The 25,329-nt window shown below is 44.9% G+C and overlaps 1 protein-coding gene across 1 annotated transcript in view; it reads left to right on the forward strand.

The window, feature by feature from the left end:
* DNAH5 (dynein axonemal heavy chain 5) overlaps window positions 1-25,329 on the forward strand; it is a 140,449-nt gene that overhangs the window by 84,963 nt on the left and 30,157 nt on the right. The window contains exons 48-60 of the mRNA XM_044442817.1: window positions 1,671-1,793; window positions 2,679-2,892; window positions 3,208-3,431; window positions 6,220-6,418; window positions 11,242-11,414; window positions 13,898-14,028; window positions 14,968-15,121; window positions 15,855-16,122; window positions 17,368-17,599; window positions 19,156-19,270; window positions 19,463-19,639; window positions 21,046-21,249; window positions 23,699-23,878. Of these exons, the coding sequence (XP_044298752.1) occupies window positions 1,671-1,793; window positions 2,679-2,892; window positions 3,208-3,431; window positions 6,220-6,418; window positions 11,242-11,414; window positions 13,898-14,028; window positions 14,968-15,121; window positions 15,855-16,122; window positions 17,368-17,599; window positions 19,156-19,270; window positions 19,463-19,639; window positions 21,046-21,249; window positions 23,699-23,878 (2,394 nt within the window). The remainder of the gene's footprint in view (window positions 1-1,670; window positions 1,794-2,678; window positions 2,893-3,207; window positions 3,432-6,219; window positions 6,419-11,241; window positions 11,415-13,897; window positions 14,029-14,967; window positions 15,122-15,854; window positions 16,123-17,367; window positions 17,600-19,155; window positions 19,271-19,462; window positions 19,640-21,045; window positions 21,250-23,698; window positions 23,879-25,329) is intronic.

A 25,329-nucleotide genomic window follows, 5' to 3' on the forward strand; every position in this document is an offset into this window, starting at 1 on the left:
GACAGACTGCCATCTGACCTGCCTGATGACTTGGCTTGGGAGGGTCCTCTGGGCAAGGGATTGGGTGGGCTGCAAGTGAGAGGGTGTTGTTGCTTCGTGCCATCATGTCATCTTCAGCTTATGGTGACCCTATGCAAGAAAGCCCTCCAGAATGGCCTGCCCATGACAGCTTTGTTTAACTCTCTCAGGTTCAAGGCTGTGGCTTCCCTCATGGGTTCAATCCGTCTCATATTGGGTCTTCCCTTCTGTCTTCTGCCTCAGCTTTCCCTGGCATGACTGTCTTCTCCAGGGAGTCTTGCTTCTCATGATGTGCCCAAAGTAGGACAGCCTCAGTTTTGCCATTTTTGCTTCCAGGAAAAGCCCTGGCTTGACTAGATCTAGGACCCTCGGGTCAGTCCAGGGCATGTGCACAGCTCTCCTCCAGCACCACAGTTCGAACACATCCATTTTCTTTTCAGTTTTCTTCCCTGTCCACCTTTCACACCCTTACACTGTGATTGATAGTACCGTATTGTGGATGATTTTGGCCATGGTCTCCAGTAAAACTTCCTTACACTCGATGACCTTTTCCGGTTCCTTCATTGCTGCCCTTCCAAGTCTCTGTCATCCTTGAATGTCTTGGCTGCAGTCTCCCTTGGAAGAGATGAGGCGAATTGGTGAGCGGGTGGCCTCTCCAGAAATCCCATTTGCCTTTCGCTTCAGAATCCAGTTTCAGAGAGAGCGCCTGGGGAGGTGGCAGCTGCTTCTCCAAGGAGTCCGGCTTGCCTGTGACAGGAGGGGAACAGGGCTGGTGCAGCACTGGGGACCATGCCTGCAGGGGCCCTTCCAGTAATGGTGAAGGGTCCACCAGCCCTCTCAGTCCACAGCTGGAGCAGCAAATCCGCTCTGCCTCATTGCCCTGCCATCAGGGTACCAGCTCCACTCATGAACATTCACCATGAGGACATCTAAAATGAGGACTGAGGACGGAGGTGGCACGGGGTGGGCTACACTCCCACTTCATCCTTTATCGGCTCACACTGCAGTCATGCCCTGGTCAAGAGTACAATTTTGCATCAAGCTCAGGCTTAATGCAAGGAATGTTCTTCCCACTGACCTCAACAGGAGGATTAAATAGTAACACACCTGGCCCCTGGAGCTGCTTTGCCAACATCACTCCAACAGAGCATAGGACAGATGGCGTAACCCAGCATTCTGCATCCAAGGGACTCTACTAGTGTGCTCGCCATTTTTGCACTACTGTGGATTTTCTGTGTTAAGATTATTTTTGTTTACTGGGCTTGGCATGTACAGGAAACAGCAGTCATTTCACGGGGACAGTGGCAGTATCTCTTTCTCTCCCACCCCTCTCAGTGTAGGTGGAATATGGGAATGTTCTCGAAAACTTGAGAAGACCTTTCAGAAGTGCGCAAGTAAGGAATATTTGATTGGCCATGGGAGTTCTGATGTTGGTATTTACTGATGTAACTGTTGACTTAGGACTTTCTATTATGTATTATTGTAAAATTGTATGGAAATTATGGAAATGTAAATTGTTTGTGCTTATACTCACCTTTACATTTCTTAACATTTCTTTGTGCCAGGGAGAAGGTACATAAAATACACAACTGTCAGATTAAGCCCAGGGAGATGGTTAGATTGTTTTATAAACATCAGTATTTTACTTGCAGCGCACAATAGAAAGTTACGTGGACAAGCGAATGGGCACAACATACGGCCCCCCGGCGGGAAAGAAAATGACCGTCTTCATTGATGATGTGAATATGCCTGTAATCAATGAGTGGGGAGACCAGGTCAGCTGAATGATCAACACAATACAGTGGCTCTGTTTGAATGAGGGGCTAGTATCAGGATGATAATTATAACCAGCTTTTGGTGTATTTACTAAATGTTTCAGCAATGCATCCAACAGGAGTCCTTCTGGGTTGGCAGAGAATGTGGCCTGCATTTAATTGGGATGACCAGAAGACTAGGTTAGCAGTAGCAGTTCCACGAGTTCCAAAGGAGGAAAAGGGAAAGCAGATCCCGATACAATCAACAAGACTGAACTCCGAGATTAGTTCTGGCAATGGGTCCATCCAGATACGATGGACCATGCCTACCCTGCGATTCCATAGGCAGGTGCAGGAGTAAATACACAGGAGAGGTAGAATTCTATTTCCAGCAGGACTGGAAATAGTACATGATCCATTTACATCTTAATTGCTGTTATTTATAAGCACAACCTGCCAAGCCTCCATATGGATAAAAACTGAGACTCCAAGTTAAGTCGACCTGGTGGCTAATGATCATGGTACAGGATTTAATAAAGTAAAAGAGGAATTTGTAGAAAAGTTCCTCTTTTCCATTTGGGGCCTGTGTAAAAACGAGCCCTAGAGATGGCTTTCTGAATTGATTGTTATCAAATGTTGAAACATCTCCCACTGAAAGTAGAGCATAAAATGCATACTTTTAAAGTATTATTATGTTGCAGTAATGAAAGGCATGCATACAGGAGATAGTTTTGAAAATTCAAGGGAGAAACAATGATAGATTTCTGGGTTAGGAAATCTGGGGAGAAGAGAGTTTCTACAGCAGGTACATCAAAACCCATCAGGCTGCTCCAAATTGTGTGAACTGATGATATCTACGTGAGTGGCTAATGGGTTTCTTCTTAATCACAAGAGATTCTTTTTCAGGTCACCAATGAGATAGTTAGGCAGCTGATGGAGCAAAGTGGGTTTTATAACCTGGAAAAGCCTGGGGAGTTTACCAACATCATCGACATCCAGTTCTTGGCTGCCATGATCCACCCAGGTGGGGGACGCAATGACATCCCCCAGAGATTGAAGAGGCAGTTTTCCGTATTTAACTGCACCCTGCCTTCTAATTCCTCCATTGACAAGATTTTTGGTAATGTGGAACACCTTTTGCATTACTCATACTCATTACCGTTTTGCATTGCACCCTTTTCGTTACACATACGAGTTGCTTGGGGTTTGTCTTCACCTTGACGACAAGTTTCAGGGATTTAACTCTCCTTGTCCATGAGAGCAGGAAATGTGAGCTTTTCCCTTGCCTGCAGCATGCACAGACCTGGCGGTGTTTTCTGGAAGAATCCAGTCTTGGTTTATGTCATGTTTGTTGTCTAAGTTTGCACAGGCCGTTGGAAGGGGCAAAGCTCTGAGGTGCGCGATTGTTTCAGGAGGTCTCACTTGGCTTCTTCAGGTGTGATTGGCCTGGGACACTTCTGCAGCCACAGGGGCTTTGTGGAGGAGGTGAGAGCAGCCGTGGCCAAGCTGGTGCCGCTGACACGCCGGCTGTGGCAAATGACGAAGGTCAAGATGCTGCCGACGCCAGCCAAATTCCATTATGTGTTCAATCTTCGAGACCTTTCCAGGATCTGGCAAGGGATGCTCAATACCGTTTCAGACGTAATCAATGAGCCCAATGTAAGTAGTGCATGCCGTGCCCTCATTGATCAGCCGTGGGGGTCGTGATCTGTGCAATCCTGTTCATATTTGCGCTTCGACTGCGGGGCAGTGTAGAAATGGAACAAACAAACAACATTTTTCACTTTGAATGCATGCTGAGGATAAACACAATTAAGTAACAACTAGTATTACCCCAAGGGTTGGGTTCAGCCAAAGTACCTACCTCACTTAAGATTAGAGAAGGAGGAAAAAACACCCACTTATACCAAAGATGACATATAGTTTATCAAATATAAATTGATGCAATGTGGATGCAGATAAATAAGCAAAGAATCATCTTTCAGATGCTCTTTTAGTTGCAGGACTCCTTATATGGTGGACATTGCGTAGCACCTTTTATGTTCTTTGTAGTAAGCTGAAAGCCAATGTTCTGACTAACAAGATAAGGTATTATACAAATTGCTCCCTCTTTAAGAGGTTGTCAGAAGACACAGTCCACTCCCCAAACCACTTCCTGGGAGAAAACAAAGCTCCTTCAATAAGGCAAACAGTTTCATTTCTCACAGCAAAAGCAGCTCTTCTTTATAGAGCAACTGGGGAAAGCGGCATCAAGGCAATTGTCTCTTTAACTAATACAAGCAGAAGCAATATGTAAGACCCTATTGTTACTCCAAGAAACTGTCTGGGGTTTTGGATGCTGTGAAAGTTCACTGTATTACCTGTTGATCCTTGGTAATCTTGCCTTTCTTCCAGGAAAGCCCATCCAATATGATGCTAGGGGAGGCAGATGTGCAGGCGGACTCATAAATGCAGTACATCATTAAATTGGATGCTGTGGTTCAGATTAATAAGTGTTTAAATGAAATCTTGGAACAGATGTAAATTGTGGTCCAGTACACTTGTGTGGTTAAGACCAACTTGCAGGAGGGACTCAGAGAAAAACAGCTGGCAGGGGAAGGCAGACACCCCCTCTTTCTCCCAGTCCCTTTCAGAAGCAAGTAACCCCTCCCCATGAAGCAAAGAGGCAAACACACATTACCTGTAATGCAATAGAACAGAATCTTTCTATTCTTTCTAATATGGAGAGCCAGTGTGGTGTAGTGGTTAAGAACATGGGACTGGGACTCAGATGATCTGGGTTCGAGTCCCCGCTCAGCCACGGAGCCAACTGGGTGACCTTGGGCCAGTCGCAGACTTTCAGACCTCACAGGGTTGTTGTTGTGGGGATAAGATGGAGGAGGAGAATGATGTAAGCTGCCTTGAGCCCTTTGTAGGAAAAAGGCAGGCTATAAATTGAAAAAATAAATATAAAAAATAAAATCTTTGGCCCTTCTGTTTGGTTTATTTGGGCAGCTTCCAAAGCAACACTCCTGCTCATGTAGCAGTAGCACAAAGAACCTGGAACTTAACCACAACAGCACCAGCTGGTGTGACAGCTTTCCCTGAAGTCATTTGTGCCCATGGCATGTAATTTATGTTGGCCACAGCATCAACTTGGCTACTAAACTTTCTCTGAAATCCTTATTAGTTGCTCTTTGGTGAAAGCCCAGCTTTCATAAAACACAAAGTTACAAATGCAGCAACAACATCACAAATAATCAGGATAAAAATGAAGGCAGCAGAACACCATGAACTATCTCTAAAGCTCCAGTGTCCTTCCTACAGTATCTAAAAGGCCTGAGCAAAGAAACAGGAGGTTCTTACCTGGTGCTGAGATGAAAACCATCAAGCCAGAGCTCCCTGGGTGGGGATGGCGCACATGGGGTGGGTGCCACAGGTGCTGAGGCCCTCTCTTTCGTTACCACTCCCCTTGGCACTGAGGGCGTGGGACATGGAGCCAGGCCTCAGAGGCTGGTCTTGTCACTGGGGAAGGATGGGAAATGGTGGCCCTGTGAATGCCCTTGTCCCAAGCCACCTTGGGCGTTACAAGTTGAAATCAGCAATTTAGACCATGGTTGGAAATACCACAAGAACCACTACTGTGACCTTCAAAAAAGGTTCTGCACCTAAAAAAGGAGTTTACTCCAGATGAAATGCTCCTCGTGCATTAACACAAGTCAAGGATTGCCCTCTTCTTGTGTCAGGAAGTAGGAGAGCCCAGAGCAGTTGGAGTGCTGGGTGGCGGGGAGGTTGGGCAGAATGCGCTTCCAACGGTGGGTTGAAGTACTTGAGCTGGTGCCTCCCCTCCGCTCACATCGCTGTAGCATCAGCCACACAGCACCGAAACGGAGTGCGATCACGTCCTGTGAGTATTCCGTGTGCATTTCTACTTCGTGCTTTGCACAAAGCGCCATTTCAACGCTTTTGCAGATTGGGCGAATAGCCTTGTGGCATGGTAATCATCCTGCTCCCTCCCTGATAGACACACATGCCATCAGCCGGAACTGGCTTTGTTAAAGCATCACACTGCCTGCAAGATTCCCAGTTGGCTGGGATTGTGCAGTTTGGAGGAAGGCATCTAAGTAGTTGCCCAAAGCATTAGATCAGGGAAACAAACAGGAGGCAGGAAGAAGATAGATAGGTTAAGCAGTTGATGGTTCTGGAAACGTGTTGTCTCTCTCATAAAGGGATTCTGTTTGGTGCGGGTCAGCATCCACATGAAAGAAAGACATGTTTAGAGATAAGAGATTTGTGCTGTTGTCTTGTATATCTTGGAAATCAGAAAGGAGAAATGAAGCCCTCTCAACACGTTCTTGTAGTGTGTCCAACATTCTCTTAGAAATAAATTCTGTGCATGTTTGGATGTTGCAAAATGTAACAAAAAGCAGCACTCGCATTCCCTTTCTTTCTGTTTACCTCTGAACAGGTACTCATAAAACTATGGAAGCATGAATGTAAGCGTGTTATTGCTGACCGTTTTATAGCCCCCGAGGATGTGGATTGGTTTGATCTCACGCTGGCAAAACTCATTGAAGGGGAATTTGGTAGTGATGCAAAGGCACTGGTAGATCCCAAAATTGACACCTACTTTGTGGACTTCTTAAGAGATGCCCCTGAAGCTACAGGTAAACATCTAAAGGTGAAACTATCTGTTGACACAAGGGACCTAAGAAAAGCTAATTGCCCTTGGATTGGAAATGTCTGTAAGAGAATTAAATAGGATGACGGCAGGCTGGAGTGGTGGATGTGAGGAAGCAGAGAATGACCATATTCATGTAGCTTCTATTGTATTCAGTAAGACTTCCTTTCCAGTAAGTGAATTTAGAATTGTAGCAAAAAAGTATGGTTATACTGTATACCGTGCCTTAGCTAGGGAATGTGCAGTAATGATAAGGAAATTCTAAAGCTCTTTCCCCCTGCATTGTAAGAAATCACCCAGGAAGAGTAAAGCACATGTTCATGCATTGACCAGAAATACAGCATGCAGACAGTGGCAAGTAATTGCTTGGCTGATCTTGGCATCTGTGCTTTGTGGCAGCCATTCTGGGAGGAAGGGACCCAGGCTTTAAAAGAGGCTAGCAAGAGAATTTCAGAGAGCATAGGAGTACCATGAAGCTTCTTCCCAGCCTCTGCAGTTCTCATGGCACAGCGGAAGGTCTTGCTTGCGGAAGGTCCCTGGAGGCGATTGCCAGCTGGTGTGGACAACACCAGTCTAGACGGACTTGGCATCAGGTAGCTTCCTGTACAGCAGAAGCTGCTAATCCAGTATGAAGTGAGCTGCTTAGAATCTGGCACAGGCTCCTCTGACGTCCTTGGAAATGGAGGCGTGCAGGCGTGTGGAACTGCAGGCAGGCCTGATCCAGCTCACAAGGTTCCAGAGGAGGCCATGATGCCTCCCTCTGGCCCTGCTGAGATCACCCAAACACCAAACGTTTCATGGTTCCCCAGCTTCTGTGCAGTTCCCCTGCCCTAAAAGTTAGCAACAGCTCTCCTGTGGCTTACTTTCCAGCAGGAAGGCTGGCAAGAATTGCTTTAAGTAAAAATAAGCTGCTATTTTTGTCCCTTTCCCTTTTGACTTTGTTTCTGCCCAAATTCCCTGGACTGCTGCCCCCAAAACCTCCTCTGAAATGGAATATGGGTGTAGGAGTGTAGCTACTCCTAACTCTTCTGCGAGGGAATAATGGCAAGTCGAGCTGGAGAATTTGGTGTGCTACACAACTCTTGAAAGCATCTGAAACTTGCCCTCCCCTTTTGTATCTGATCTCCCTATATTTTAGACCCATTTCATTTCCCACAGCTCTCCTGCTTCCAGGAACATAAGTTGATGCCCCAGCATGTACACAGACTTCTCGTCTTGGACAGACAGAGATAATGAATCAGCCAAGCTCGAGCTCACTGTAGTCCTCCGAGCTTCTCAGAATTCCCTGTCTGCAAGTGTCGTTCATTTTTCTTCTTCCATGAAAAACTGGGCATATGTTTCTGCATATTTTCCAATCTTTTCCAATCAGTTGTGTATATCTTTGAAATATATGCATTTTTCTTTCATGGATGAAAGCATATTTGTACATTTTCAAAAGCACACATTTTTCATGCACTTTGCTACACTGACAGGAACACTGAATATTATACATGCATGCTCAGGCTTGAATGCTCATGTATTTTTACTTGAATATTGGAATCAGAGTGCAAAAAGAGCAAAGTTCAAAATCACGGCTGATAATTCGTAGGAATGTAGTCTATAGAATTGGAAAGCATGGTGAAAGTAATGGCAAATTTTTGCAGCATTCCTTTCTGTGAACTGTCTGTAACTTCAGGAAGCTTTGGTGGGGGATTTAAATGACTGCTAATTGTCTAAGTGTGAGAAGGAACATTTACAGAGAATTGAGTCCATGTGGATTCAGTGATACGTACCACCTAAGTGTGTTTGGGATTTCAGTCTAATTCGCTGTGCGCTTACTTGGAAGTAGCACCCAGCAGAACTCAGTGGAATTGCCTTCTAAGCCAACATGCATAAGCTTGAGCCGTGCATTTCCTGCTCCAGTATAATCTTCCTGCTAAAATTCTGCACTAGAATGGGTGTTTCCTGATAGTTCTCAACAGCTGTAGAACCAATTCAGTGAAAGAACCGCAAAAAGTCCTCAGCAGGGGAAAAGACTGTGTTTCCCACCCTGCTTTCCTAAAAAGGAAAACCATTTTATTTCAAACTAGGTCTGGAGAAGGACAGATCTATAAAAGGTAAGCTTACAGACGCCTGAGTTAGCTAGAAACCACAGATTGGTCTTTTAAGGGCTTGTGCTGTGTACCCAGCTGTGCATGTTTAGTTCCATAGAAACCAGTGCCTCTGAGCATGTCAAAGTGTTCACAAGATAGTGGCCATTTTTTGTTGTTGCTGCTTTAAAACAACTGTAGTTTAACACAAAATAACTTAAGCACGTCCCATGCTTGGCTGAAAAAACCTTCATCTTGTTAGCTGAAACTGCAGGCTGTCCAGGCTGCAATTAAGCACTGATTGACGGTTTAGCAAATGTAAATACTTCAGTTTCCTAATGAGCTTTCCTCATATAGGGAAAGGTAACTGTTCAATACATTTGTCACAATGAATTTAAAATATTACACCAAACCTTACAAGTTTGAAGTATTCCTTGAATGGCATTTTTAAAAAGCCTTTCCTGTGCAGAAATAAAATCAGAACACATTTGTTTGCATAATTTTATGCTGTAAAATGTTTATAAGCTGCTTTAAATAATAGCATGAAATGTTCGATTCAGCTTCTGAGATGAACTTAATACGTTCAATTAACAGTAACATTAGTGCTTTTTTGCATGCATCAAAAGCAACTGATTATAGGATTCATTTCCATCGACTGTTTATGACAAATCAGGTTCTGCTTTTATATAAATGACGTTATGTAGTAAGCTTTAACATGCAAACAATGCATAGTATATAGAACAAAGAGATGTTCTCTTTGAACTTAGAGAGTATGTCTGGAAAAAGCCATTATCCTTTCTTCAGTATTTGTGCTGCTCAAAATTGCTCCAAAACTCCAGCAAATCGTAGTATGTGGAGTTGCTGATGCTGTAAAATTGAGGAGCAGTTGAACTAGAAGTGAACCGGCTCATTCTTCCAAGTTGAAGTGAACATCAAGGGCATGACTTGCATGTACAAAAACAATAATTCAACTTGGGAAGTGGGATTCAGCAAAGTACGGGCTCATACTCATGAAGTTCTCCAAATTCTGTCTCAAAGCTTGTTCTGCCTAGATTCTGTATCAGATTTTAAGATCCCCCCACTTTTTATGTGAAAATTCATGCATATTTGTGCATATTTTCTAAACGTATTCATCAGTTCTGCATATCTTTGAAATGTATAGCTCTCCAATCAATTGTACACATTTTTCAAAAGTATGAATTCTTTCATTGCATTTTCAAATGGATGCAAAATGTTACATTTGTTTTGGTCTATGGATCACATTGCATGTTTAGGAATGCGGAGAGTTTGACTGAAGATTTTGTCCAAATCTGTGTTTGAGCAGAAAGGTGGGCGGATGGGGTGTTGGATCTGATAGATGGGTAAATTCTCATAAAAATCAAAATGAAACACAATTTTTATACATACTTAAGTTCAATTTGAAATCCTTCCAGACTGCCTGGGCTTGTTTGTTTTAAGTTTTATGAAATCTTCAATCATCTTTTATTCTGTTTGATGGTTGTTTAAACTAATAATAATATGATGCCCCAAGTTTAGATTAATATTTTATAGAAGTAATTAAATAACCAAAATTATGAAAAATGCAGTATTAACAAATGTATAATGGTAGCTATAAAAAGTTGAAATAAACAATTCTGATATTACAGTTGAAGTGCAAACACCCAGAAGAGGTTTAATTAATCCTAAATGATGCAAAGTATTTGCTATTTTTCAGTTAATAAATTGCTGCAAACACCAACTTGGATCTAGTGATGCGCCTTGGCCGGCAGAACCATGGAAGGGATTTGCCCTTCCTTGTTAAGCACCGCCTTCTCCAGAGCATTGTGGGGTCCTTTAGCGCAGTTTGATGTGTGCACATGTGTTTGGGAGGCTTCTGAGAAAAGGACAGGATGGGGAAGTCCACTTGTAAGACATCCGATTTAAGCCACAAATTAGACGTGTAATTTTCCCAGCAAGGTAGTAGAACAAAATAGCCGTGACGCAACAAAAGCTCCTTGAAACACTGTTAACAGTAATGAAAATTCAAGCAGATTCTTAAAGCTCAGGTTTAGCCGTGCTGTGCCAGTAACAGTGGAGATTATTATTTGCATGTATTGAATATACTTTCCATGCTAATTAGTTGTATTAACCTCTTGAATTTTGCATGGAGCAGTCTAGTAGATCTGGTGGCCTTCAACTGTTTTGAATGACTGTCTTTAGAATTAGCCATGCTAGATGGGAACTGATGGGAACTGAAATCCAAATCATCTGGAAGGCACCATAGAAACAGAGTGAGTCAGAAGGGGTCTCCTGGGCCATCTGGTCTGACTCCCAGGTTGGGGAAGGCTGTTCTGCAGCTCAGGTGGGTGGCCTCTGGGCTCAGGTCCACATGTAGCTGCTGCCTAATTTCAAAAGCCTTCCGCAAACACCCAGTTGAGCTCTCTGACCAAAGAGATCCTTCCATCTCCTGACTGCCTTCTTCTGCCTTGCAGCTCCCAAATGGTCATCTCTAGGGAAATGCAGCCCTCAAAGGACAAACTCCCCCATCCTGGCACTGTAGTTACCACTGTTATCATTGCTATCACATTTCCCTTCATCAGTGTGAAATTATCATTTCCATTTGGACTAGCAGTGTCTGTCTCCATACCTCAGGGCAGGAGAAGACCTTTCTGTTAGAAGATATACAAAAGCGAACCGATGCAAAAAGATCAGCCCTTGCACCTAATTGGAAGAATGACTGAGCAGACATTTCTTGTCACAGGAGAAGAGCCGCAGGAAGCCGAAGCTGACATGCCAAAAGTATATGAGCCCTCTGAATCTTTTGATCTCCTGAAGGACCGTTTGAACATGTTCTTGCAAATCTACAATGAGAGCATCCGTGGGACAGGAATGGATTTGGTGTTTTTTGAAGATGCCATGATTCATTTAGTAAAGGTACTAGTGGACAAAGGGAATTGCTTTAGATTGGGAATTCTTTAGTCTGAATCTTTTCAAGTGAGCTGAACTAGGTTTGCATATATGTTTCAATTTTATATATGTATCAGTGATGAGGCTGAAAGTGGAACTCGTGAAAAAGCTAGACCTTTCTGGATGAAGCCTTGATTAGACTGCAGTATCTAAAATGCTCCAGGAGGTGCTGCTAGCATCCCAATTCTTTGTGCCTATAGTTCTTGGATATGAAATGCAGAAGGTTGTAACCGGCAGGTAGATGCCTGGTCTACCTGCCAGGAAGAAATCTAGCAGAAAATACTGCTTATGGAGTTTGTGGAAGCAGCTCCACAGACTTCTTTGCTTGCAGAAGTGGTAGTTTCAGTAAGTTGTTTGGGTTGTATTAGCAAGTGCCAGCTTCTTCTTGCACACAAAGTTGTACCCATTAGCACAAAGTTTTGAGGGCTGGTGAACTATTAGCATTGGATGGCATAAGGAACAGAACTGATGCAAAGGTGCCTATTTCATTGTTTGCGCAGCAGACGAAAGGGGACTGTAGGCAGGGTTCCTTGTCGCTTCACTGGAACTCTTCCCATGCTCACATACTGTGCCACCCAGGTCTCACTCAGATGCCCTGCAGCAGACACACAATGACCTGCTTTTGGGCTTAAAACCTGCCTTGTGGTTGCAGGGCAATGCCAGTTGTGCGGCCCAACTATGTGTCAGAATTTTAATACATGTTTTGGGGGGGAACTTTTAAAAATTAACTTGTAGGTTTCTGTCGGAATGGAAGTATGAGTACAAACATTTGAACGTGATGCTTCCTTGGTCTGTATGACACAGCATTCCACCAGGGAGGATCACCCAGCATGGTCTTTGCAGGGTGTTATTCCCACAAATACGCCACCCTGAGAATTCATGGCTAGTTTTAGCTTTGTCGATATTGGTAGGGACTAGGCCCACTCCTATAAAAGACCCTTCAAAGCTCATGAATCAGGTGAAGAGGAGGGGCCAGAATCCCAACTAAACTGACAAGGACAATGGCTTCAGAGATGAGCCAGGCAGTCCCTGAGAATCAGACAGTTTCAAATTCTAGGGGAAATTTAGCGAGCATCGTAAAGGGGAAGCTGGCAGACCAAATGTCATTAATCTGATACCATGTCAGGTTATGAGGACAGAGCAGCTGAGAAGTCTTGGCTATTCCAGGCTATTGGCCCTGAAACAGGAGTGCCCACCCACCTTGAAGCTGTGGTGTGCTCTTTCCACATGCTTTGGACCTGAGGAGAGGTATGCAGTTTGGAATCAGCTCCTGAGCATGAATCCCCATTTCCCTAATGGCCAGCATTTTGACTTTGCTTTTTGCTTTTGTTAACAGCTTCTGTGATATTCTTCTTTTGCATACAAGGCCAGCCTCAGCTATTAGCATCAAAGTTGGAAGGCCTTCACCTCGGTCTGCACGGGGGAGAAAAGCAACCATGGAAATGCCCATGCGGACTAGCTGGTTTCCCTGAACCTGGCAGGGATGTTGGGAATGATTAGAGAGCTTTGGGCAAAAGCCCTGCCACTCTTGGCACTTTTGCTAGTGGGATGCTATGCTTTCTCATTCCTTCTCAATGCACTTCACCCTCTGCCTCGAAAATTAATGAAGAAAGGACTCCATAGAATGTCGAAAACACCTTCCCAACTTTTTGTCTTATTTATTTATTTAGAATTTTTGTATGCTGTCCCATTCGCATGAGCCTTGGGACGGCTTCCATGCAATAAATAAACAACTATATAGATATAAATAGTGCACATAAAATCCGGATTCACCCTGGCTGTAAAATTAAAACCTATAGATAATATTCAAAGTTGTTAAAATAATTGTTTAAATAAAAAGGTCTTTAGTTTTGTTCCTGTGCAAATGCCATGTTTTCATCTCCGTTTACTGCTCTGCCTGTTTTGCCAAAGGCAAGAGGTTCTTTTGGATCCAGAAGCAATGAGCACACAGGGGGTGTTAAAGTCTAGAGATGTTATTCTAAACCAGGAACAATAATGTAAACAGACATAATAACCTGGAAAAAGGAAATACTATACCAGAATAAGCTGGCTTTCCTCTATCAGCCGTCGGGAGCCCCATTTCACAAGCGGCAAGGAAAAAGCCCTAATTTTGGCTGGTATGTGCAGCACCTTCCTCGCTCAGCTAGATCTCACACCAGAGCTCGCCTGGGCATTAGCCACTCTATCCCAAATCTTAGAGTGTTACGTGCTGTAGAAAACTACGTGCTATTCAAAACAGTTCATTAGCTGCATCTGCTGTCTGCAGCTCTCACAATGATAAGGATGGTTCCAAGGTCAGCAAGCAGCTTAGAAAGACATTGAAGGTAGGAATAGAAGGCAATTGTGTCACACTACCCTAACTCCTCAATATACAATAGTCTTCCGGTGATTTTTCTCTACACTGCCTCAAGCCATTGCATGCCTCACAAAAGAGTTACTGTGTTGTGCAGATCTCCCGTGTGATCCGCACACCCCGTGGAAATGCACTGCTCGTTGGAGTTGGTGGGTCCGGAAAGCAGAGTTTGACTAAATTGGCATCATTCATAGCCGGCTATGATATATTCCAGATCACGTTAACAAGGTAGGCAGCTTGAAATATAATGGCGGTTATGAAAAAGCCCTTTCTGCAGTGGTTGTGTTCCAAAGCTTTCTTTCCCCAAGTGCTCCACAGTGTGAAGTATTGTCAAGACTTACAGTGGGTGGTAAATTCAGACTGTGCCAAGTACGTCTCTTGCCAGAGCGGGAGCACTGTTACAGCCTCGTTAGTCTAAGTTTGTGCCTAACTCAGGAGTGGGCAACTTGTGGCCTGCCAGATGTTCTGGCAGACATCTTCCCTCATGCCTAGCAAGCATCATCCATGGTGAGAAATCGTGGGACTGCCAGTCCACATCTGGAGGGCCATGAATTGCCCATCCTGAACTGTGCTCTAGAAGTCCTCATGCAGAAGAGGAACTCTTAATCTTTGCTCTCCTCCTCTTCCAGGTTAAGCAGGACACCAAAGGACTGCTAAAATACCTTGGACAGCCATGTATATTATATATAAGCACAAGAGTACCGTTTAGGAATACACCTAATGCTATCTTGCAAATAGGTCTACACAAGCTTTTAGCTCAGTTCTCGTAAAAACTTGCTTGCCTCTCCAAAGATGGGTGAATGTTAAAAAAAAAAAAAAACAAGTCTGCAAATGAATAAAAGATCTTCAAAATGCCCTGTCCATGACATTCCAGCTCTTGCAAGTTCAAAGCTGTGGCCGATGGGATTGCTTTTTGGGTAGGCTTGTTTAGATTTTCTGGGCAAAGCTTCAGTTCTATTTGCCCTTACTGAAGCGTGAATGTGCATGGGATTCACTTCTGAGTAGCCTTGCATAAGAGTGTGATTTTTAACTCTTGTGGCCATTAAAAAAAATTGCACTTTGGAATGGCCTAGGCAAAGAAAACTTAAAAATGATTTTGTGGCAGAGTTTTCTTAGCCAAAGGGAGTGCCAGTCATTTCTGACTGCCTTGTTCTTGCTTTTTTCTAGGTCTTACAACACCTCCAACTTGATGGAAGACCTGAAGCATCTGTATAGGACTGCAGGGCAACAAGGAAAAGGGATCACCTTCATTTTTACAGACAATGAGATAAAAGATGAGGCCTTCTTGGAGTACATGAACAATGTCCTGTCATCAGGCGAGGCAGGAATTGTCTTTCCTCCTTCTGGCTTTCTATTTTTCACCCCTTCCTGCCCCTTGAGTGTCCAAACAGCAGGGAGAGGGAACCAATGAGTGAATGCTTTTAGCCAATAGCAGACTGAGCACTTGATTTAAATTGAGGAAAAGAAGCATTTAATATTGGATCAAGCCATTAAGGCTGCATTCTCAAGCACACTTGTTAGGAAATCAGGCCCAGGGAAAAGTAACTCTGCCAAGGATCAAGTCCTATAACTTTAGCTGATCTAATTTTAATCCTATGCATACTGACTTGGAAGTAAGCCTCATTGGGTGGGATGCAGTGAGGGCAAACATGTATGTGCTGGAGATATTGGAAACACAGGTGCTTTTTAAAAAGATATGCCAGTTCTATCATGTTAACATACGGTGGAATGAAAAGGAAAACGAACAATGTCAGCACCTTCACTATCTCAAAAGGATGGTTCTGTTGTCTTTGGGGATAATGTATGCATTATATAAATGAACAGTGGTAGTCAATCCATTAGGAAGCAGAGAATTAAATAAGAATTATTTAGGAGAAAAGCCTAGACAGAAAAAAGTCATACGACTTCCAGTGTTTCCCAGACAGCATGGGCGATGCAGGATGGGGTCCCCCCCCCCATCTAAACCTGCGTAGGATCTCCCCTGTAATCTTTTGATGGTTGGTTGTACCTGAGATATATCAGCTCACCTTTTCTTTAACCCCTCCCCCACCAAGGTCTCAAACTTGTTTGCCCGTGATGAAATAGATGACATTACTGGTGATCTCATACCAGTTATGAAGAAGGAGCATCCACGTCGGCCTCCAACCACTGAGAATTTATACGATTATTTCATGAGTAGAGTCCATCAGAACCTTCATGTAGTTCTCTGCTTTTCGCCAGTGGGTGAAAAATTCCGAAACCGAGCTTTGAAATTCCCTGCCCTTATTTCAGGTTGTACTATAGATTGGTTCAGTCGTTGGCCTAAAGATGCTCTTGTTGCAGGTGAGTTGAGGTCCTTTGTTCTTCTAGTTGTTTACAAAAGTGGAAACATTGCTCATGGCTTCAACATAACAAGGACTGCACATACAGTGAAACAAGCTTGCTTCAGATCATGTTTTCTTCCTGCAAATGAGTCTGCACTGCCTTTGACATCTATATTTATTAGTTTTTGACATAAAGTTGTGCCTCAAACTTTTAAGAGGTTGAGGAATTCCTATGAATGCATAAGCTACTGATTTCATCTTTACTACAAACACACATTTACAAGGCAAGCAGTATGTTCCTTGCATTTCACTTGGGCTCTCTGTGATATATTCAATATATATTATATATATATATATATAATATTATATATATTATATATATTATATTATATATATTAAAGTGCCAGAGAGTTTTGTCAGTGCACATGTGAAATGTTAGTGAAAGAGAAAGCATACATAAAACCTGTTTCATAATTGGATCTTTTCCTTAAAATGAATGCCTTGTGAGAGCTGAAGATTCTGAAAATAGATAAGACCCACTCACATGTTCTCTCTGCCCAAGAGTTCTTAATCCCACGAAGACACAAGTACTAGCATAACTAGCCAATAATTACAAAAGCAGGATTACCCAGCAGTGAAAAAAGGCAAGTCTCACTTCTGGGATGATAGAGAGCCCTCTGACACACAAATTTGAAAAAGACAGGAATAATAACGTGTAAAATAAAGTCTGGGGAGCCCAAACAGGTATTAGATATTTAAGGTCACTTATTCAACATCCTGAATTAGCCTGGCCTGGCTTTCAGTTATTTGGAGAGCCGTATGGTTGCCTCTGGGCTAAAAAAGCTCTGATGGTCAAGGAGATAGTCATCAGTGTGCAACCACTGGGGGCAAAGTGTTCCTGAAGCAGAGCTGTGCACCCAAGGATGGGTGGCTCATGAGAAATCACAGAGTTGGGACATGTCTGTCAAACAAGAATATCAGGACAGGTTGTCAAGAGATGGGGGATTGGTTGTTGAGAAGAAAGGAGAGTTCCTCTGTCTTGGAGAGATGCTCAGGATAGCTTCTCGATCTGAACAGGAGCAATTGGGTGGGTTCCCTTTCTCCCCCTCCCATCATAATTTGGACTTTGGCTCATAAGTCCCTTGACCTAAAGGATGATGAACCCACATTGTGTGGAAGCACTCAAGTTCGTGGAAATGCATCTTCTGTGTTCAACATATCAGGCCCTTAACACTAATCATGTTAAATTCTCTTCTCGTTGTAGTCTCTCGACATTTTTTGTCTGCCTATAAAGTTGATTGCACTGATGAGATAAAAAATGAGATGGTGCAGTGCATGGGTTCCTTCCAGGATGGAGTGGCTGAGAAATGTGTCGAATATTTCCAGAGATATCGCCGCTCAACACATGTGACCCCCAAGTCTTACTTGTCCTTTATTCAGGGGTATAAAGCTATATACAAAGAAAAACATGCTGAGGTGCAGACTTTGGCCAACAGGTACATTGTTCACACTTATACGAGATATGAGTGACTGGGCATTACTCTGCCTGCTCTGTAGATGAACGATTTTGGTGGTGGATAATCTCTGGGTGGCTTGCTGAGTGGTTTGGCCCTCCAGTCCTCCTGCTTTGGCCTCCTTCAGATGAGGCCATGCCTTCTCCCTGCAAGCCATGCCCCATTAGAGGAGTTCCTGGAGGAAAGGTGGCCTCAAGGTGCACCCCTTGAGCCAGTGGCTAAGCTAGGAGCTGAATCAGATCTTCTCTGCATCTCAGTGGACCATCATAGGTCAGTTAAAGATTGGAGGGGGACCCATTTTATTTTATTTTATTTTATTTTATTTTATTTTATTTTATTTTATTTGTTTAGAACATTTCTATGCCGCCCCAATCACAAAAAGCCTTGGGGCAGCTTACAAAATAAATAAACAATAATATAATTAACCTTAAAAATCTGGAAACATCTCGGCACATGTATAAAAACCCAATAAATACAATCAATAATTAACAATTAAAATAACTTTTAAATAAAAAGGTCTTGGCCTGGTGCTGAAAAACAAATAATGATGGCGCCAGGCGGACCTCTCTGGGGAGTGCATTTCATAGGCAGGGCACCTCCGCAGAGAAGGCCCTCCTCCGGGTACTTTGCCTCCTAATATCTTTCACGGAGGGTTCCCGGAGAAGGGCCTCTGCAGCTGATCTCAAGGGGCGGGAGGGCATATATGGACACAAGCGCTCCTTTAGGTAACCAGGACCCAAGCTGTTGAGGGCTTTGTAGGTGATAACCAACACCTTGAATTGGGCCCGGACTTCAATGGGAAGCCAGCGAAGCTGACGGAGGACTGGGGTTATATGAGAACAATGCCCAGTCCCCGTCAGCAACCTGGCAGCTCTGTTTTGCACTAATTGAAGTATCCGGACCGTCTTCAAGGGCAGCCCCACGTAGAACGCGTTACAGAAGTCTAATCAGGAAGTTACCAATGCATGTTTCACTGTTGCCAGGCAATCGTGGGACCCATGTTCATATCCTTCATGGTGTGCTGTGTGGGGAGGCTTCAGCCAGTACGCTATGATGGGAATGAAAATGACCTGTGCCAGTCCATTGAGCCAGGGAGGGGTGTGCATGTGAGGAGGTGCTCACCAGTAGAGCTTCACCACTTGCCCCCTGTTGGCACACAGATGCCATTGCCTCTGGCTGAAATTGACCCTCCGCACCTGGCATATCCAAACGATTGTCTGTTTGGGCACAGTCGCTCTTACCTCCTTGTGCAAGCAGGTGGCTGGCATGGTGAGGCTGCACTCAGTCGAAGAAACAATGTTTGCATTTTCTGCAGACTCATCTTCCCCATCCCTGTTCCCCCCCCCCCAGGATTTTTGAAAGAACTCTTTAGATCAAAGAAAAACAAAGCTTAGGAATGGTTGCTTTCAAAATGTCAGAACTGGCATTTGATGGTGACATCTCCCAGCACCCCTGGTCTGCTTTGGGAGCGGGGGGGGGGGGATTATGACCCTGTTGGGACTTCAGAAAAATGGATTATTCTACATGTTAAACTGCAGGATGAAGACCGGGTTGGAGAAGCTGAAAGAGGCATCTGAGTCAGTGGCGGCTTTGAGCAGAGAGCTGGAAGCCAAGGAAAAGGAACTCCAGGTTGCCAATGAAAAAGCCGATATGGTAAGGATGTCTTTGATCTCCCTTCTTCGGCTAATGGGGAAATTTCTGCGGGAAAACAGTCTGCCCTCTGCTTGATCATTGCAACGGGAGCAGCTGTGTGAGCTCATGAACCCATCATGAAAGACCATGTGCACTGAGGATTTCTGAAGTAATTGCACATACCACTCTGCTGGTGCTCCTTTTCCTCCGTAGGTGTTAAAAGAAGTCACCGTGAAGGCACAGGCTGCCGAAAAGGTGAAGGCCGAAGTTCAGAAAGTGAAGGATAAAGCGCAGGCTATCGTAGACAGCATCTCGGCAGACAAAGCGATTGCCGAAGAAAAGCTCAGAGCTGCCAAACCTGCTTTAGAAGAAGCCGAGGCTGCTTTGCAGGTTAGTGCCAGATGAGTGAAAAGGGTATTCTCTGGTCCCGTTCAGATGTTTGCCTCTCAGGAGTGGTGCTCCATGAGCGATGGGGAGCGGGTTTGTGCCCTCATGCCCCTGTCCTATCCATCACAGGGAGAAATTAATATTCCCATTATCTGAGCACAGGATCTTCCCTGCATCAGCAAGACAAAACACTTTAAGGTGTCATCTCAAAGGGCCTGGGCAGATCCCCTGTTTCAGGAGACTGGTTGCCTGTCCGTGTTATGCAGTGGTGGGAAACGCTGGGCAAACGGGACTCCACAGGGTCTCCTTTGTAGAGCCAGAGGCTGGCAACACAGCCCACCGTCAGGATGGAAGACAAGGAAGTGGGCAGTCTGATCAGCCACAAGAGAGCGGGTGCAGTGCAGAGCTCGAAAGCTGGGAGAGCACTTAGGTGCAGGTGGCTGAGATTTTGAGGGAGCAGGCGGGAGCTCTCCAGGAGGAAGGTAGGGATGGGCTGGATCCAGGCAAGGACTAACTGGAGCAAGGTGGGAACAACTGGAGCAGAGCAGGAAAGAGGTAGGCACCCCGGAACTGGGCTGGAATGTGGAGCGAAGCGCAGAGACGTGGAGAGCCAGAGTGCCGAGAGTTGTGAGGACCGCTTGCACTGCTGTGGCAGAAAGCAGCAATGCAGAGAGGCATTTTATGTTGGTTTCCAGAGACCCACCACACCACCTGACCACCTCTCAGCTGTTCCCTGCAAGCACCTGTTCCTGTTGCGGCAGACACTTGCAGGGTTGCCTCTCCGGCCCTGGTCCTGCCAGAGACCTTGCAGTATCACTGGACTTCAAGTCCCACCACTGGCTATGCTGGCTAGGGTTGACAGAACTTGCCATACCTTCTGGAGGACCAGAAGCTGCTGATCTCCGATCTTATGACAAAATAATTGAAACCAGGGCATTTCTCTTAATGGTCTAGAGGTGAGGGTGCAACGATCCTCTCTGGAATCCACCCGTCGTCTTCACTGGACTTCTCACGCTCGGCCCTCACTTAGGAGGTGAGCTGAGCTGAGTCGTTGACTGCACATGCTCCTGAAGGTCCGGTTGTACAGCCACCAACCTTCTTCTTCAACATGTGCGGCACAAACGAAGGCCCAAGTCATGTGTGTGCAAGAGGGATGCTGCTTGTGGAGTGTTTCCATGGATGCCTGTTCAACGCAATGAATGCCAAGTCAGTCTCAAGTCCGTGAGGAAGTGGGACAGAGTCTGGGGAACCGAGCCAGGGATCCCAATGGATCCCCACCCCCAAAGTGGATCCCTTACACATTCCTAATCTAAAGGCCTTTCTGCAGAGGACTAGATGAGCACCTAACAGGGACTTAATGCTAGGAAATTGGTGGCAGTTCCTAACCCCGCTCTTTCTCAATGCTCTAGACTATCAAGCCGGCAGACATCGCCACGGTCCGCACCTTGGGGCGACCTCCTCATCTGATCATGCGGATCATGGACTGCGTGCTGCTGCTGTTTCAGAGGAGAGTCAACACAGTCAAAGTGGACCTGGAGAGAAACTGCACCGTTCCATCATGGCAGGCCTCCTTGACACTGATGACAGCAGGAAACTTCTTACAAAACCTGCAGGTATGTTGGAAGCATTGATGAGACATAAACAGAGGATGGGCCAGAACAAAATGTGCATGCAGAGGATGTAACATCCAGTGACTTTTTGGAAGCGGAACGCTGTACAGAAGGGAAAGGTCGAATTGAACCCTCCAAGGCTTTCCTGTCTGGCCTCCAGCAAAGTGGGAAACACTCCCCAGGATTGTCAGCAGCCCTGTCTTCCAAGCATAAACAGAGGCGAAGGGATCTTTAACTGCCTCTCCTCCTGTGTGAAGAGTGAGAGGGGTGTTGGCCAACCTCTCCCCTTCTCAAGCACTTCAGCTGCTTCCTCCAGTGCAGAAAGGGAGGCGGAGAGAAATGGCGGAGAGAAACGCTGCCACCTGCAGCAGCTCAGCCTAAGCACCTGCTGCTGCTCCCAGTGGGGGCAGATGAGGGTCCTTCACCTGTGCCCCCCCCCCCCGTGTGTGCAGGAGTGTCCAAGTGGAGCCAGCACTGTGCCCTTCAGCCCTTGCTCAGCTGAGAATACGACCCGTCGGCGCCAACTAGGGACGGGCACGCTGGCACTGATTTAGCGTGTGTAGGGGATGCTGCACAACCTACCATGTTTCCCCAAAAATAAAACCGGGTCTTATATTAATCTTTCCTCCAGAAGATGCACTAGGGCTTATTTTCAGGTGGTGTCTAATTTTTTCATATGAAAGCCGTAAGATTCTTGCCCTGAGAGTCCTCCACGATTCCGCTCTTGTACTTGACGGAAGAGCTCTTTCTTTTTGCACCCATCTTGCATTTTGCATCCATGCATTAAGTACTTCCGTTACAGCACGCGGCGTATTGACGTTATTTGTGCGTTGTGTCTGTACTCTGGTTGGTCATTCGGCAATAAGTCTCACGTTCATCTGTTTGCATAGGCATTTACCTCTCCTCCAAAGGCACCCACTTTGGTATTTACAAATACTTAATTATTACGTATATTATAATTTATTTTAAGTATTAATGCCGATAATATTATTTATTTATGTTTAATGATATATTAACATTATTCTTTTATAATTCAAATACATTTATTGTGTGTTGCAATGAACATTCTACCGTGTTTCCCCGTCCGTCTGGCTGACAATCTTAACTGGGGCTTATTTTTGGGGTAGGGCTTATATTACGAGCATCCTGAAAAAATCATGCTAGGGCTTATTTTCCAGTTAGGTCTTATTTTTGGGGAAACACGGTACGAGAAATTAGTATGAAGTGTTAGTTGCTTCTTTGGGTTGCCTCTGCATTGAGGCATGGAGGATTGCAAAGGAAGGGCTGGCCCTTCTGATCCTTTGCCACAGGCATGTGGTCTTATGAGCAAATGGCAGTGGAGTTTATCCCCGAATCATTCCTATAGACATTCCTGTAAACCTGAGCCTAATTAAGATGCATAACATTAAACAGTTCCCAGTTCTAGGCCTCATCACAGGAGAGCCAGTGTGGTGTGGTGGTTAAGAGCATGGGACTGGGACTCAGGCGATCTGGGTTCGAGTCCCCGCTTGGCCATGGAGCCAACTGGGTGGCTTTGGGCCAGTCACAGACTCTCAGCCCAACCTACCTCACAGGGTTGTTGTTGTGGGGATAAGATGGAGGAGGAGGAGAATGATGTAAGCTGCTTTGAGCCCTTTGTAGGAAAATGGCAGGATATAAATTGAAAAAAAAAAAATCAGAATATCAGTAAAGATGGTAGCTGTGGATATTAAGTAGCCAAGTTCTTTTTTAAAACACAAACAGCAATAACACAGAATTAGTTGTTTTGTTTTGACATAAAACAACATGCAAAATGTAGAATACAAAAATTCAAGAGGTTTAAAAGAAGTCAGAGGCAACAGAGCATGAGAGCATTTGCCACGCAAACTGAGCGCAATGCAGAGAGCAGCTCTGGAGATGCTTCAGGAGGCCAGTTAGGCATTCGGTTCGAAACCCCTTTCTCAACAGACTCGTGCAGAGCAAACTAGACCTGTGAGAAGGAAGCAGCAAAAAAAAGGAACGTTGCCGGGGCAATTCATTCGGCACGTTGGACTATCTAGGAAGATCCAGCACTCCTGTTTTTGGGTATTGATACAGGAATGTCCAAATTATCACCTATGTCAACAATAGGAGCACTAATAAATTGTTGTTCAGGAAATCAAGCTTTTTTTCTCCTGCCTTGCAATTACGAAACAATTATTTTGATGTTAATTCTGATAGAACAAGATACACAAGGGCAGGTCCCATTTAGCAGAGCAGCTTCAGGAGGTGTCTCTGTCAGGAACAAAGCAAATTTGGTCACAGCAGCTTTTAAAATAGCCTTTCACATACTATGCTTGACCCAGTAAAGAGTGACCAAAGATTTACCTACGAGTGACTGCGTCTTTTTCTTTGCCTGTAGCAGTTCTTGGAACATTCTGTTTGATGTGGCGTGGTTGGTAATGCTAATTTATCTTCTTGATGGTATTCCTAGCAATTCCCCAAAGATACAATTAATGAAGAAGTGGTGGAGCTCTTGAGCCCTTACTTTGAAATGATGGACTACAACATCGAGACAGCGAAGAGGGTGTGCGGTAATGTGGCTGGCCTTTGCTCATGGACCAAAGCAATGTCTGCCTTCTTTGCGATCAACAAGGAAGTGCTACCTTTAAAGGTAAGACCAAATACACATGGCGAAGCTGACTCCAAACTTAAAGCAGATCAGCCACTATTTCTGGTCTGTTGTTGTTGTTGGTCGCGAAGTTGTGTCCAACCTATCATGACCCCATGGACAACCTTCCTCCAGGCCTTCCTGTCCTCCACCATCCCCTGGAGTCCACTTAAGCTCACACCAACTGCTTCAGTGACTCCATCTAGCCACCTCATCCTCTGCCGTCTTCTTCTTTTGCCATTTCTTGTTCCCAGCCTTAGGCTCTTCTCCAGGGAGTCCTTCCTTCTCATTAGGTGGCCAAAGTATTTGAGTTTCATCTTCAGGATTGGGCCTTCTAAAGAGCAGTCAGGGTTGATCTCCTCTAGCACTGACCGGTTTGATCGCCTTGCAGTCCAAGGGACTCGCCGAGTCTCCTCCAGCACCACAATTCAAAGGCCTCAATCCTTTGGCACTCAGCCTTCCTTATGGTCCAGCTTTCAGAGCCATGCATTGCAAATTTCTGGTCTAGGAACACCTAAATGCAAGAAGCTGGTCGTTTCTCATTATCTTATGAGATTATTTTTTCATCCCATTGCTCTACAGTTTAGCCCGAATTTTTGCATGCTCCGATATGAGCCAAGAGGTAGTAGCCTGGACTGCGTGACTTCAGGATAGTAGCAGGTTTTAAAAGGTGAACAATGGCACAGATGGGTGAACAATGGAGGTTGGGGACACTCTCTGAACCCAATGAGCAAAAGCTCTGCCAGAAAATGGCCGCTAAAAGCCCAACACTGCAAGCACAGCTTTAGACTTAAGGTGGGATTCCTGATCTGCTCAGGAATCCTTGTGGCAAGGCTTGCTTCCCGCATGCAACGTAGAGGTGCTGATGTTCCCCTGTGCCCCTCGGATACTCTTTTCAGCAATGGTTTGCCTGTCCTGAAGGTCCTTTTCTTTGGTCCTCTGTTCATCCCAATTGTTTTAGCCTCCTGTGCCTCTAGCAAACTGCCTACTTGATCCTACGCTTGATCCGCACCCCTCCTCCAAACTGCCTGTGTAACCAGTCAGTTACAAAAGCATCTTGTACAGACTCCCTCTTTGTAGTCCCTTCAGGGGCTGCCTATGTGCTACGTGGATTTCCTGTATGTCTGCATAAACTATAAGTGTTCCTTTGATTGTACACTCCCAGCAGACTCTCAAAGGGTGTATTTTCACTCTTGTCAACACCTGTGATTTTTCTTTTCTTTTTTCTTTTAACCCTCAGGGGTAGGGGGGAAAAGGGAGAGAAGATTCAACTCTTCCTTTTCAAAGTGTGCTGGCCCTGATCCAACAGGGACCCTGTGCACTTACAATAAAGTAAGAAAGGCATGGTACACTTACAGTACATTGTTTCTGAAGACGTGCCTTGGCTACATGATTAGTGGAACATTTGGCCCTCTCTAGTGCCCTCATTCATTTATTTATTTAAAGCTTTTATA

This window comes from Varanus komodoensis, unplaced genomic scaffold, assembly GCF_004798865.1.
Source record: "Varanus komodoensis strain SLA01 unplaced genomic scaffold, ASM479886v1 scaffold40, whole genome shotgun sequence".
NCBI classification, from domain to species: domain Eukaryota; kingdom Metazoa; phylum Chordata; class Lepidosauria; order Squamata; family Varanidae; genus Varanus; species Varanus komodoensis.